Source organism: Eucyclogobius newberryi, unplaced genomic scaffold (assembly GCF_026437365.1).
Source record: "Eucyclogobius newberryi isolate DKJ021-1_F unplaced genomic scaffold, fEucNew1.0.hap1 SCAF_10, whole genome shotgun sequence".
Classification (NCBI taxonomy): domain Eukaryota; kingdom Metazoa; phylum Chordata; class Actinopteri; order Gobiiformes; family Gobiidae; genus Eucyclogobius; species Eucyclogobius newberryi.
This window is the reverse complement of record NW_027315724.1, coordinates 749,679-765,000: the sequence shown is the minus strand read 5'-3', so window position 1 is coordinate 765,000 and position 15,322 is coordinate 749,679. Positions and strand designations below refer to the sequence as shown.

Sequence of the window (15,322 nt, the reverse complement as noted above, 5' to 3'; positions counted from 1 at the left end):
AGTGTGTTTTGCAGCGGTCATTCGTAACTATGGCAACCTGCTGCTGGAGATGTCGGCCATAGTTCCCGATGGCATCGTGGCCTTCTTCACCAGCTACATGTACATGGAAAACATCGTGGCCTCGTGGTACGAGCAGGTGAGGAACAGGCTTTGAATGCCACGCCCCGCCCCGCCACGCCTCAATATTGTATTATTCATGTCCAGTGCATCCTGGAGAACATTCAGAGGAACAAACTGATCTTCATCGAGACGCAGGACGCTGCAGAGACCAGCATGGCCCTGGAGAAGTTTCAAGAGGTCAGCACATGTCACACTGCATACACTGAGATACTGCAGACACTGAGATACTGCAGATACTGCAGATACTGCAGACACTGAGATACTGCAGATACTGCAGACACTGAGATACTGCAGATACAGCAGACACTGAGATACTGAGACACTGAGATACTGAGACACTGAGATACTGCAGACACTGAGACACTGAGACACTGAGATACTGCAGACACTGAGATACTGCAGACACTGAGATACTGCAGATACTGCAGACACTGAGATACTGCAGATACTGCAGACACTGAGATACTGCAGACACTGAGATACTGAGACACTGAGATACTGCAGACACTGAGATACTGAGACACTGAGACACTGAGATACTGAGACACTGAGATACTGCAGACACTGAGATACTGCAGATACTGCAGACACTGAGATACTGCAGACACTGAGATACTGAGACACTGAGATACTGAGACACTGAGATACTGCAGACACTGAGATACTGCAGATACTGCAGACACTGAGATACTGCAGACACTGAGATACTGAGACACTGAGATACTGCAGACACTGAGATACTGAGACACTGAGATACTGAGACACTGAGATACTGCAGACACTGAGATACTGCAGACACTGAGATACTGCAGACACTGAGATACTGAGATACTGAGATACTGCAGACACAAGTGTGTTTGAGCTGAGCCAGAGTGTGTTTCAGGCGTGTGAGAACGGCAGAGGAGCCATCCTGCTGTCAGTGGCTCGGGGGAAGGTCTCTGAGGGCATCGACTTTGGTGAGTACCACACATTTAAAAGTGGTGTTTTGGTCTTTAACACACTGTTGTGTCCAGTGCACCACTTTGGCCGGGCGGTCATCATGTTTGGTGTGCCGTACGTCTACACTCAGAGCCGCATCCTGAAGGTCAGTGTGTGTGTGTGTGTGTGTGTGTGTGTGTGTGTGTGTGTGTCACTGTGTGTCTCTGTGTGTGTGTGTGTGTGTGTGTGTGTGTCTGTGTGTCTCTGTGTGTATCTGTGTGTGTGTGTGTCTCTGTGTGTGTGTGTGTGTGTCTGTGTGTTTCTGTGTATGTGTGTGTGTCTCTGTGTGTATCTGTGTGTGTGTGTGTGTGTGTCACTGTGTGTCTCTGTGTGTGTGTGTGTGTGTGTGTGTGTGTGTCTCTCTGTGTGTGTGTGTGTGTGTGTGTCTCTGTGTGTATCTGTGTGTGTGTGTGTCTCTGTGTGTGTGTGTGTGTGTGTCTCTGTGTGTATCTGTGTGTGTGTGTGTCTCTGTGTGTGTGTGTGTGTGTGTCTCTGTGTGTTTCTGTGTATGTGTGTGTGTCTCTGTGTGTATCTGTGTGTGTGTGTGTATCTGTGTGTGTGTGTGTCTCTGTGTGTATCTGTGTGTGTGTGTGTCTCTGTGTGTGTGTCTGTGTGTGTGTGTGTGTGTCTCTGTGTGTCTCTGTGTGTCTCTGTGTGTCTCTGTGTGTCTCTGTGTGTCTCTGTGTGTCTCTGTGTGTGTAGTAAAGGACCCTGGGCGTCCTCAGGCTCGCCTGGAGTACCTCCGTGACCACTTCCAGATCCGAGAGAATGACTTCCTGACGTTTGATGCCATGAGGCACGCGGCGCAGTGCGTGGGCCGCGCCATCCGAGGCAAGACGGACTACGGCCTCATGATCTTTGCTGACAAGGTGACCGCCGTGTATTCTAGTCCAATCACATGGTGTAAATGTGTAAATGTGGGGGTTAAATGTGTAAATGTGGCGTGTAAATGTTGGGTGCTTCTGCAGCGTTACGCTCGGGCCGACAAGAGGGGCAAACTCCCACGATGGATCCAGGAGCACATCAGCGACGGCAGCCTCAACCTGACCGTGGACGAGAGCGTGCAGCTGGCCAAACACTTCCTCCGGCAGATGGCCCAGCCGTTCAGACAGGTGCAGACCCTCTTTACCCAGCCGTTCAGACAGGTGCAGACCCTCTTTACCCAGCCGTTCAGACAGGTGCAGACCCTCTTTACCCAGCCGTTCAGACAGGTGCAGAGGCGGGGCTTATCAGTTCTGCAGCTTTTGAACAGGAAGTCAGTGTTTGTATTATGAAGCCACTTTACATTGATATTACAATGAACAAAATGTGAATGATGATTGTTTTTAGAGTTATATATATAGAGTTACTATATCTGAAAAAAACATTATTGCTGTTTGTTTCAGGTCGTTAGCAGCTAATGCTAATGCTAGTGGCTATGCTAGCCTACTGCAGACAGTTTTAAAGAGGCTCATTTCCATCTGTCCGGGTGTTAGATTTTAGGATCAGACACAAGTCCTTGCTCTTGAAAGCTTTGAGGGCGTGTCCGGTGCAGATGGAAATGGACAACATCATGTGCAGTGAACAGCATAAGCACACAATGAAGTATGTCCTGCTCAGGACCATTACAAATGGACAATATTCAGGCGAGACTAAAAAAGGATGTTTTGTTTATGTTTGTGCTTCTGTAGTGTAAGTTCTGAAGCCCTGACAGTGTGACACCTGCACATCTGCAGAAACTAGAAGGTCTAAGCTTTCCCATGATGCATCACACTCACATGTGGAACGTAAGATCCTCTTTTAATAAGCAGCGACATGTGGGTCCAACCAGTGTGCACAGGGGGAAAATAGGTGGATGGAAACAGGTTAAAAAGTAGAAACTTGGAGGGCGTGGCACTGCTCTGGGCGTGGCACTGCTCTGGCGTGGCACTGCTCTGGCGTGTTCACAGGCCACGCCCTAACCCTCCTGTACAGAGTGGTGTTGTGAGGATGTGGTGTGTGTTCAGGAGGACCAGCTGGGACTGTCTCTGCTCACCCTGGAACAGCTGCAGTCCGAGGAGATGCTGCAGAAGATCGCTCAGATGGCCCACCAGAACTGACCCCACCACCACCACCACCACCACCACCAGAACTGACCCCACCACCACCACCACCACCACTAGAACTGACCCCACCACCACCACCACCACCACTAGAACTGACCCCACCACCACCACCACCACCACCAGAACTGACCCCACCACCACCACCACCACCACTAGAACTGACCCCACCACCACCACCACCACCAGAACTGACCCCACCACCACCACCACCAGAACTGACCCCACCACCACCAGAACTTACACACTGTATCAGAAAATAAAGACTTTTGTTCAGTTTATTTTTTATTCCAAAATGACTTTTCTAAACACATATTGCGCTGCACATTCAGACTAACTCCTCCCTCAGGGCAGGACTACTCTTACTTTTCAGATCAGTCCCTTCAGATTGAAAATGACTTCCGGTTGGCAGTTGAAATGTCTTGATTTCAAAAAGTGTCCAGATGAAACCTTTTGTCATGAGGGATTATTTAAATACCTCCTGTTTCATCGAATGTGGCTTTACAGCAATAAAAGACTCATATTTGTATTTGTGTGTTTTCTGATCAGAGATATTAAAACCATCATTAGGACCAACAACATTTTTCATACTAAATATCTGAAGGTGTATTTTAAAAACTAACCCTAACAAAAATGACTCAAGGAGTCAAATGTATGTGCTACACGAATACTGAGTACTGACTACTCAGTGAAGTAAAAGTAAGAGTATTACCTATGAATAAATACAATCATAAATATTTGTCATCATCAGAAACAGTCGAGTGCAATAATAACTTAAATAAGCTGTGAAACAGGTTTGGAGAGTGACGGCCCTCAGGAGCTGCTCTGTCTGATACACGAGGCCATAAGGGGCCCCTGCTCACGTACAAGATACACGGGGCCATAAGGGGCCCCTGCTCACGTACAAGATACACGGGGCCATAAGGGGCCCCTGCTCACGTACAAGATACACGGGGCCATAAGGGGCCCCTGCTCACGTACAAGAGGACCGTCCTCTAACCGGTCCATGGGTTTCTGTTGCAAGAGCAATTCACTTAAAGCAACATTTTGCATCTTTTGCCTGGAACAGGAAGCTGAACCCCATGAACAGAAGACGAATAAAGAGTGGAAGCGTTTCATAATAAAACATGAACATGGCGGGCCCCGATCCAGCAGCAGGAGCCCCTCCAGACCACCAGAATGTGTCAAGTGTGTGGTAAAGTCGAGTTCTCATGAAGCGCCCGGGTCGGCTCGTCCCACCGTCGTAGGAGCCGCGCCCGGGTCAGCTGGTCCCACCGTAGGAGCCGCGCCTGGGGCCATGAGTGCTGGAGGTCGTCCTTTCTGGTACGCTACAGCTCTTGGAAAAAACAAGTGATTATTTGCATGTTTAACATCGTCTGCAGGAAAATGGGCCATTAATTAAATCTTTGAAATTGTTTGTGCTTAAAGACAAACTGTAGTGAGCTCTGCTATAAAGCAACATTCTGCTCCAAGATTAGCTTTGAATCACTGAGAAATGACAGGCCTAAGCCATTACAGGATTGTGAGTGTGTTACCTGCGCCTGGGCCCCGGCCCCTACACTGAGCACATTCAGGGACCTGGCCCTCTTCATCCTGTGGAGACACGTTACATTATTCATTCAGTCCCCAAACAGACCACATGCAGACACTAGTCTTGTCTGGGCTGTGTGACTGTAGCCATAGCTGCCCTGGGACAGACTTGACACAAGTGTGTGCGTCAATAAAGCTGATGCTAACGTGCGCTAAGCTGTTTTGTTCTTATCTTTGTTGCTCCAGTAGCTACTGAGTCACAAGCCCTGGAGGTTCACTTTTCGCCGTGGAGACACTTTTGGATGGGACCGATCTGCTCCAAAGGGAACCAGTGAGAAGGAGGCCTCCAGTCTCCATAGGCTGGAGGCCTCCAGTCTCCATAGGCTGGAGGCCTCCAGTCTCCATAGGCTGGAGGCCTCCAGTCTCCATAGGCTGGGTGAATGAGGCGGTAGGACTCTTTCCTCCACTACATCCTGCGCAGCTCTAATGAACACGTGTGATTACCCAGCAGGGTGTGGCTCTTCGGCTCCTCTCAGTTTGCGGACCAGTTTTTCACTGCTGCGCCGCAGAGACTCCTGCAGTTTGGTGAAGGAGCCGCTGCGCCTCAGTCCCTCAGGTCCACATGGTTCCTCTGCAGGCCTGGACCAGCAGGGGGCGCCCTCACCTGGGGACACATCACACATCACAGTTCTTCACTAAGATAATGTCCTCTGCTGTGTTTCCACTCACATATTATACTTGCTTTTTTATTTTGAAAGACTTGTCCTCGCTCTTGCCCAAAGTCAAGAGAGGAACAATTTAAGTCTAATATGGATAAGAATAACAATAAGCTATAAAAAAAATATAGCCGCAAGCAAATTACCTTTTATTACACCTATGTGTGTATATATATATATATATTTATGTGTGTATGTGGGGGGTGAGCAGACCTTCCACTGCAGGCCCCTCCTTGGAGTGGGCGTGGCTCAGGATCTCTTTGTAGAGCGCCTCGGCCTGACGGTATTTGCCCTGTTTCAGGAAACACGAAGCCTGACAAAACAGAAGCATCTCATCAACACACACACCCGACAAACACCCAACACACACACACCCGACACACACAGACCCGACACACACCCGGCACACACGGACCTGACACACACCCGACACACACAGACCCGACACACACGGACCTGACACACACCCGACACACACAGACCCGATACACACGGACCCGACACACACCCGACACACACGGACCCGACACACACAGACCCGACACACACGGACCCGACACACACAGACCCGACACACACGGACCCGACACACACGGACCTGACACACACGGACCCGACACACACGGACCTGACACACACCCGACACACATGGACCCGACACACACGGACCCGACACACACGGACCCGACACACACGGACCCGACACATACGGACCCGACACACACCCGACACACACGGACCCGACACACACCCGGCACACATGGACCTGACACACACCCGACACACATGGACCCGACACACACAGACCCGACACACACGGACCCGACACACACCCGACACACACCCGACACACACGGACCCGACACACACGGACCCGACACACACCCGACACACACGGACCCGACACACACGGACCCGACACACACCCGACACACACCCGACACACACGGACCCGACACACACGGACCCGACACATACGGACCCGACACACACCCGACACACACGGACCCGACACACACCCGGCACACATGGACCTGACACACACCCGACACACATGGACCCGACACACACAGACCCGACACACACGGACCCGACACACACCCGACACACACCCGACACACACGGACCCGACACACACGGACCCGACACACACCCGACACACACGGACCCGACACACACGGACCCGACACACACCCGACACACACGGACCCGACACACACCCGGCACACATGGACCTGACACACACCCGACACACATGGACCCGACACACACAGACCCGACACACACGGACCCGACACACACCCGACACACACCCGACACACACGGACCCGACACACACGGACCCGACACACACCCGACACACACGGACCCGACACACACGGACCCGACACACACCCGACACACACCCGACACACACGGACCCGACACACACCCGACACACACGGACCCGACACACACCCGACACACACGGACCCGACACACATGGACCCGACACACACAGACCCGACACACACGGACCCGACACACACCCGACACATACGGACCCGACACACACCCGACACACACGGACCCGACACACACGGACCCGACACACACACACCCGACACACACCCGACACACACGGACCCGACACACACGGACCCGACACACACGGACCCGACACACACACACCCGACACACACCCGACACACACGGACCCGACACACACCCGACACACACGGACCCGACACACACGGACTAGGAAGTTTTGTAAAGGAATGCAAATTATATCTATATCCGGTGGTACATCCTATGTAGGGGCGTGTCCTCTCATGATGGTCCCTCCAGCACCTCATCATCCTCTGTTCCCCAGTGTCTGAGACATTCACTGAGCACGTCCTCTGTAGGAGCCTTTACTTATGGATCTTGGACGTTTCGTCCTGGACAATCACTAGTCCTCGGCCTCCTTCCTTACGGCTAGTGTACAGGGTGCTAGTGTCCAGTCTCAGGGTGCTAGTGTACAGTCTCAGGGTGCTAGTGTTCAGTCTCAGGGTGCTAGTGTACAGTCTCAGGGTGCTAGTGTTCAGTCTCAGGGTGCTAGTGTACAGTCTCAGGGTGCTAGTGTACAGTCTCAGGGTGCTAGTGTTCAGTCTCAGGGTGCTAGTGTACAGTCTCAGGGTGCTAGTGTCCAGTCTCAGGGTGCTAGTGTACAGTCTCAGGGTGCTAGTGTACAGTCTCAGGGTGCTAGTGTTCAGTCTCAGGGTGCTAGTGTCCAGTCTCAGGGTGCTAGTGTCCAGTCTCAGGGTGCTAGTGTACAGTCTCAGGGTGCTAGTGTACAGTCTCAGGGTGCTAGTGTTCAGTCTCAGGGTGCTAGTGTACAGTCTCAGGGTGCTAGTGTTCAGTCTCAGGGTGCTAGTGTCCAGTCTCAGGGTGCTAGTGTCCAGTCTCAGGGTGCTAGTGTACAGTTTCAGGGTGCTAGTGTCCAGTCTCAGGGTGCTAGTGTCCAGTCTCAGGGTGCTAGTGTACAGTCTCAGGGTGCTAGTGTACAGTCTCAGGGTGCTAGTGTACAGTCTCAGGGTGCTAGTGTACAGTCTCAGGGTGCTAGTGTACAGTCTCAGGGTGCTAGTGTACAGTCTCAGGGTATCTGTACACACTGTATCTCCTCCTGCAGGGTCTGATCACTGGCAGGGCGTGGCAGGGTCAGGGTCTGATCACTGGCAGGGCATGGCAGGGTCAGGGTCTGATCTCTGGCAGGGCGTGGCAGGGTCTGATCACTGGCAGGGCGTGGCAGGGTCAGGGTCTGATCACTGGCAGGGCATGGCAGGGTCAAGGTCTGATCACTGGCAGGGCGTGGCAGGGTCTGATCACTGGCAGGGCGTGGCAGGGTCTGATCACTGGCAGGGCGTGGCAGGGTCTGATCACTGGCAGGGCGTGGCAGGGTCTGATCACTGGCAGGGCGTGGCAGGGTCTGATCACTGGCAGGGCGTGGCAGGGTCTGATCACTGGCAGGGCGTGGCAGGGTCTGATCACTGGCAGGGCGTGGCAGGGTCTGATCACTGGCAGGGCGTGGCAGGGTCTGATCACTGGCAGGGCGTGGCAGGGTCTGATCACTGGCAGGGCGTGGCAGGGTCTGATCACTGGCAGGGCGTGGCAGGGTCTGATCACTGGCAGGGCGTGGCAGGGTCTGATCACTGGCAGGGCGTGGCAGGGTCTGATCACTGGCAGGGCGTGGCAGGGTCTGATCACTGGCAGGGCGTGGCAGGGTCTGATCACTGGCAGGGCGTGGCAGGGTCTGATCACTGGCAGGGCGTGGCAGGGTCTGATCACTGGCAGGGCGTGGCAGGGTCTGATCACTGGCAGGGCGTGGCAGGGTCTGATCACTGGCAGGGCGTGGCAGGGTCTGATCACTGGCAGGGCGTGGCAGGGTCTGATCACTGGCAGGGCGTGGCAGGGTCTGATCACTGGCAGGGCGTGGCAGGGTCTGATCACTGGCAGGGCGTGGCAGGGTCTGATCACTGGCAGGGCGTGGCAGGGTCTGATCACTGGCAGGGCGTGGCAGGGTCTGATCACTGGCAGGGCGTGGCAGGGTCTGATCACTGGCAGGGCGTGGCAGGGTCTGATCACTGGCAGGGCGTGGCAGGGTCTGATCACTGGCAGGGCGTGGCAGGGTCTGATCACTGGCAGGGCGTGGCAGGGTCTGATCACTGGCAGGGCGTGGCAGGGTCTGATCACTGGCAGGGCGTGGCAGGGTCTGATCACTGGCAGGGCGTGGCAGGGTCTGATCACTGGCAGGGCGTGGCAGGGTCTGATCACTGGCAGGGCGTGGCAGGGTCTGATCACTGGCAGGGCGTGGCAGGGTCTGATCACTGGCAGGGCGTGGCAGGGTCTGATCACTGGCAGGGCGTGGCAGGGTCTGATCACTGGCAGGGCGTGGCAGGGTCTGATCACTGGCAGGGCGTGGCAGGGTCTGATCACTGGCAGGGCGTGGCAGGGTCTGATCACTGGCAGGGCGTGGCAGGGTCTGATCACTGGCAGGGCGTGGCAGGGTCTGATCACTGGCAGGGCGTGGCAGGGTCTGATCACTGGCAGGGCGTGGCAGGGTCTGATCACTGGCAGGGCGTGGCAGGGTCTGATCACTGGCAGGGCGTGGCTGTTTATTGTCCAGGACTTGTTCTTGTCATTGAGCTGCTTCAGGACTTGTCTCACTCGTTGTAGTATTTGGCCGTAGCCTCATTCCTTGTTTCCTCTCTGTCTGTTATATGTCTCCTATTGTCCCTCTGTGTGGACCACCTTCCCTCTGTGTGGACCACCTTCCCTCTGTGTGGACCACCTTCCCTCTGTGTGGACCACCTTCCCTCTGTGTGGACCACCTTCCCTCTGTGTGGACCACCTTCCCTCTGTGTGGACCACCTTCCCTCTGTGTGGACCACCTTCCCTCTGTGTGTTGTTGTTGATTGGCTGAGAGGGACAGGGCGGAATATTAATTAATGTATTTTATCCAGTGGTGGAAATAATACTGATGATAATAACACACACACACTCACACACACACACACACTCACACACTCACACACACTCACACTCACACACACACACACTCACACTCACACTCTCACACACACACTCACACACACACACACACAGACCAGGTTGTTCTTGGTCTTGGCCACGTTGCTGTCATCGGGCCCCCGTTGGCTCTGGTAGATGAGGAGGGCGCGGTCGTAGTACAGCTCCACCTCCTTGTACTGGCCCTGGTTCTGACAGAGCAGGGCCAGGTTGTTGAGCTGCTTGGCCACGTCTGGATGGTTTTCCCCCAGCACCTGAGGACCAGAGCCCAGAAGACACTTAGTCCCAGAGTCCTCGCGGGCCTTGCGGGCAGAGGGCAGGGTTCAGGGGCCAGGGCCTTCACCTTCTCCCGGATCTCCAGAGCTCTCTTACACAGAGGTTCCGCTTCTTTGTATTTGCCCCGTTTCCCGTACAGCACAGCCAAGTTGTTGAGCGTCGCTGCCACCTACGACACACCACATGACGCTCAGTATAAGACCTGTACAGGCAAGGCAAGTTTATTTGTAGAGCACATTTCATACACGAGGCAATTCAAAGTGCTTCACAGCAGGAAAAATGCATTCAAATCACAAAGAAATTACAGAAATACAATAAAATTAACTGAATTAAAATTATCAATCCAACTGATTGTCTAAACTAATAAAATTACAAACAAAAGAGAAGAGTGCAAAGAAAAATCCTCTCAGTCATAAACACAGCTAAACAAAACTGTTTTTAGCTTAGATTTGAACATTGTCAGAGTAGAACCTGTCTCACATCTTCAGGAAGACTGTTCCAGATTTTAGCTGCATAAAACTGAAACGCAGATTCCCCATGTTTAGTCCTGACTCTGGCACCAGCAGGAGGCCGGTCCATGTTTTGTCCTGACTCTGGGCACCAGCAGGAGGCCGGTCCATGTTTAGTCCTGACTCTGGGCACCAGCAGGAGGCCGGTCCATGTTTAGTCCTGACTCTGGCACCAGCAGGAGGCCGGTCCCTGAGGTCCTCAGAGTCCGAGATGGTTCATATGGCACTAACGTATCCAAGATGTACTTTGGTGCTAGGCCATGGAGAGACTTGTACACAAGCAGAGCTGCTTTAAAGTCTATTCTCTGAGCCACAGGGGGCAGTGCAGAGACCTGAGAACAGGACTAATGTGATCATACTTCCTGGTTCTAGTCAGGACTAATGTGATGTACTTCCTGGTTCTAGTCAGGACCCGAGCAGCAGCGTTCTGGATGTACTGCAGCTGTTTTACAGCTCGTTTGGAGAGACCAGTGAGCAGGCCGTTACAGTAGTCTAATCTACTGGAGACAAACGCGTGGATAAGTCTCTCTAAATCTGGTTTTGACACTATATTTTTGATTTTGGCAATGTTTTTTAGATGGTAAAAAGCTGCTGATGTTATTGATTTGACGTGGCTATTAAAGTTCAAGTCTGAGTCCATTATTACCCCCAGATTTCTAATTTGGTTTGTAGGTTTTAGAGCGAGACTCTGGAGGTGACGCTAACACTTTCTCTTTGTTTCTGTGGCCAAAAACGATTATTTCAGTCTTGTCTGAGTTCAGCTGGAGAAAGTTGTTTTGCATCCACAAACTGATCTGTTGGATGCAGTGACAGAGTGAATCTACTGGTCCATAGTCACCTGCCGATAGTGAAACATAGATCTGAGTGTCGTCTGCATAATTGTGATAGGACACATTTTCACTGCGTATCAACTGACCTAACGGCAGCATGTAGAGGTTGAACAGAAGGGGACCCAGGACTGACCCTTGGGGCACTCCACAGGTCAGGGTCATGTGGTCTGAGACACAGCTACCAATTTCAACAAAGTACTTCCTGTCTTCCAGATAGGACCTTAACCAGTTTAGGGCAGTGCCAGTGATGCCCACCCAGTCCTCTAGTCTCTGTAAGAGGATCCCATGATCGACAGTGTCAAAAGCAGCACTCAGATCTAACAGAATTAAGACTGAGGCTTTGCCCGTGTCATTGTGTACAGGCGGATGTCATTTGTCACCTTGACAAGAGCAGTCTCAGTGCTGTGATGAGGTCTAAAACCTGACTGAAAAACATCAAATGAGTTGTTTATTAAGAGGAAATCTGTGAGCTGTTGGTAAACAACCTTTTCAAGGACTTTGCCCCAAAATGGCAGATTAGAGATGGGCCGGTAATGACTCAGTACTGCGGCATCAAGACTGCTCTTCTTTAGGAGAGGCTTTATGACCGCAGTTTTCAAAGACATTGGGAATGTTCCAGATTAAAGCGACATGTTAATTATGTGAGTGAGTGATGCAACAAACTGTTCAGCACAGACTTTAGAAATTTGGTGGGTAACACATCGAGGCAGCTGTAGATGAACTCAGACTGGTGATGATCTCATGGACAGTTTTGTCAGTTACAGGTGCAAAGTGAGTCAGCTCTAAGTGTCTTGGTGGTTTTAGGGTAATTTTTTGCATTGTGGGATTTATAGCATTTTTAATGCCCTGAACTTTGTCATTAAAGAATAATGCAAACTCATTACACTTGGATGTGGAAATGAGTTCTAACGGCAGCTGAGCTGGAGGGTTTGTTAATCTGTTTACTGTGGCAAACAGGACACGCGAGTTGTTACTGCAGCTTCCAATTATTTCAGAAAAATATCTTTCCCTAGTTCTACATAAGATTAGGTTGTACATGTTCAGCTTTTCTTTGTAAATCTCTTTTTGAACCTGGAGCTTTGACTTGCGCCATTTCCGTTCGGCCCTGCGGCACTCCCTTTTCTGTGCCCTGACCCAATCATCATTTCTCCACGACGCCTTCTGCTTATTTTTAACCATTTTAGCCTTTATAGGGGCGATGGTGTCCAGAACATTCAAAACACTAGATGTAACAGAGTTCAACAAATCATTTACATTAGAACATGAGACATTTTCAAAGTTTATCATTTCCATAAACAGTGCACCTGTGCCATCACTTATGTGTCTCCTCTGAACAACTGCAGGACCAACCGGAGGTTTGGGAGAAACAGACAGGTCAAAGAAGACACAGAAATGATCAGACAGAGCAACATCGATCACATTAACATTTGAAATATTTACCCCCTTTGTAATTATGAGATCTAGAGTGTGTCCTTTGCTGTGGGTGGGGCCTCTCACATGCTGAGTAAGACTGAAGGTTTCAAGGACAGCATCAAGCTCTTTAGCGTTTCTGTCACAAATATGATCAACATGCACATTAAAATCACCTGTAATGACCAAACCATCAAAGTCTGTGCATATGACTGAAAGCATCTCAGTACCACATTACTCAGGCACCACATGACTCTCAGTATAAGACCTGTACAGGAACCCCCGGCACCACATGATTCTCAGTATAAGACCTGTACAGGAACCCCCGGCACCACATGACTCTCAGTATAAGACCTGTACAGGAACCTCAGGCACCACATTACTCTCAGTATAAGACCTGTACAGGAACCTCAGGCACCACATGACTCTCAGTATAAAACCTGTACAGGAACCTCAGGCACCACATGACTCTCGGTATAAGACCTGTACAGGAACCTCAGGCACCACATGACTCTCAGTATAAGACCATTGAGCTTCACATTCTGGATCACACCTGTAACGCTCTGATTTGAGCTGAAATAAAGTCATTTCCTTGCCATATAAATCTGGAGATTGTTTTATTCCACTCATCAACAGCCGGTGGGGGATGGAAATAGTGAGAGAGAAATCTGGGCAAAACATTCAGTTTTCATAGTTTCAATCCTTTGACTTAAGTCTGGGATATAAAGTCTTTCTTTATAGTGGAGAAAAGAGGAGTATAGTTTTGATCTAAGATGATGTTCAGTTCTTTATGGAGGACCACACCTAAATATTTAAGGGATTCCGTTTGCTATTTAACCTGTTACCACCCACCTGTCCGCCGGCGAGGATTTTCTATATCTCAAATATTCTCTTACATCATCTCTTTTATATCCGTGGTCAATACCAGCAAGTTATACATCATTTTAAAGCTTATTTTCTCAACAAAACGAATATGTCATTGATTTACATTGAATAATTTGCCCCAAGAAGCAATTGCCAATAGTTTATGAGAAAGTCTCAACTTTTACAAACACATGTCCTGTTTGCTGTTTATGACGGACGAAACGGCTTTAATTCTGTTCATCCTTGTGCTCAGTCTGTCCGTAAGGAACCATTGAAAAACAATATCCACTTGTATTTTTCCTGAAGTTTTCCGATTTCCAGATATTGTCAAGTAAACAAACTTTTCTTCGTTTCTCGCCGGACGAGAATGCGCTTGTCCGGCGCATTTCTCCGTCCATAACAAATGACCTGTTTGACCTATAAAATAATGTTGGGTATCCTTCTTTTCTTCAGACTGTTTCCTACAGAATGAGACCGTCCACGAATTTTTCTGTCCACGGGTTTGTTTGCTACAGCCTCCGCAAAAAAAAATGCGCCGCTTGCGACGCACATGTATTAGTCTGTTTACATCTAAATAGCGCCGCATGCTAGTGATGTAGCTGATTTAGATTGACATATTATTCTAGCCAATGAGAATAGCTTTAGAAAGAGGGGCGGGACAAAGGCCTTATTGACACAGAATCTTCTGTATTCTCGTGCGTAAGGCTCGGGGAAGGCTGTAAAGAGCCAGATTTCTCGGCAGGATTTTGCGCATAACGTTTTCTGATTTTATTAGCCTTTTGGACGTGCATTTTGTTAGATATATGTATTATTATACCAATACAAAAATAAAATAAAAATAATATATATATATATATATATTTTTCACCTCTATATGTGAAATTCATGGGTAAACTCATATTTACACATTTTCACATACATTGTTTTTAGCAGTTATAATTGGTATTAGTGGTTCTACAAAACATCAAAATGTATGTTTTATGATCATAGAGGAGCTAAAATTGTAATAAAACAGTTTGGCACAGTTTGGCACATATTTGTATCACTTGAATATACTTTTTGATACATAAGGTCAACAGCACCAAAATGCCTGTTCTAGAGATCTGAAACTTTACACAGTTGTTGTCATGACAACAGCATGTGCAGTGAACAGCATAAGCACACAATGAAGTATGTCCTGCTCAGGACCATTACAAATGGACAATATTCAGGCGAGACTAAAAAAGGATGTTTTGTTTATGTTTGTGCTTCTGTAGTGTAAGTTCTGAAGCCCTGACAGTGTGACACCTGCACATCTGCAGAAACTAGAAGGTCTAAGCTTTCCCATGATGCATCACACTCACATGTGGAACGTAAGATCCTCTTTTAATAAGCAATGACATGTGGGTCCAACCAGTGTGCACAGGGGGAAAATAGGTGGATGGAAACAGGTTAAATGAGTCTTTCTAAAGGCCAGAGGGGGG

At 50.1% G+C, this 15,322-nt stretch overlaps 2 protein-coding genes across 2 annotated transcripts in view; one reads left to right on the top strand and one right to left on the bottom strand.

Annotated features, from left to right (window-relative positions):
* ercc2 (excision repair cross-complementation group 2) overlaps positions 1-3,600 on the top strand; it is a 39,091-nt gene extending 35,491 nt beyond the window's left edge. The window contains 7 exon segments of the mRNA XM_072459836.1: positions 15-136; positions 205-297; positions 1,004-1,076; positions 1,134-1,204; positions 1,824-1,967; positions 2,067-2,210; positions 3,084-3,600. Of these exon segments, the coding sequence (XP_072315937.1) occupies positions 15-136; positions 205-297; positions 1,004-1,076; positions 1,134-1,204; positions 1,824-1,967; positions 2,067-2,210; positions 3,084-3,176 (740 nt within the window). The 3' untranslated portion in view covers positions 3,177-3,600.
* Positions 3,601-3,628: 28 nt separating this feature from the next.
* Positions 3,629-15,322, bottom strand: part of klc3 (kinesin light chain 3) — a 50,482-nt gene continuing 38,788 nt past the window's right edge. The window contains exons 9-14 of the mRNA XM_072459837.1: positions 10,314-10,415; positions 10,051-10,224; positions 5,639-5,738; positions 5,214-5,373; positions 4,715-4,772; positions 3,629-4,515 (exon numbers count right to left, since the gene is read on the bottom strand). Coding sequence (XP_072315938.1) covers positions 4,441-4,515; positions 4,715-4,772; positions 5,214-5,373; positions 5,639-5,738; positions 10,051-10,224; positions 10,314-10,415 — 669 coding nt within the window. The 3' untranslated portion in view covers positions 3,629-4,440. The remainder of the gene's footprint in view (positions 4,516-4,714; positions 4,773-5,213; positions 5,374-5,638; positions 5,739-10,050; positions 10,225-10,313; positions 10,416-15,322) is intronic.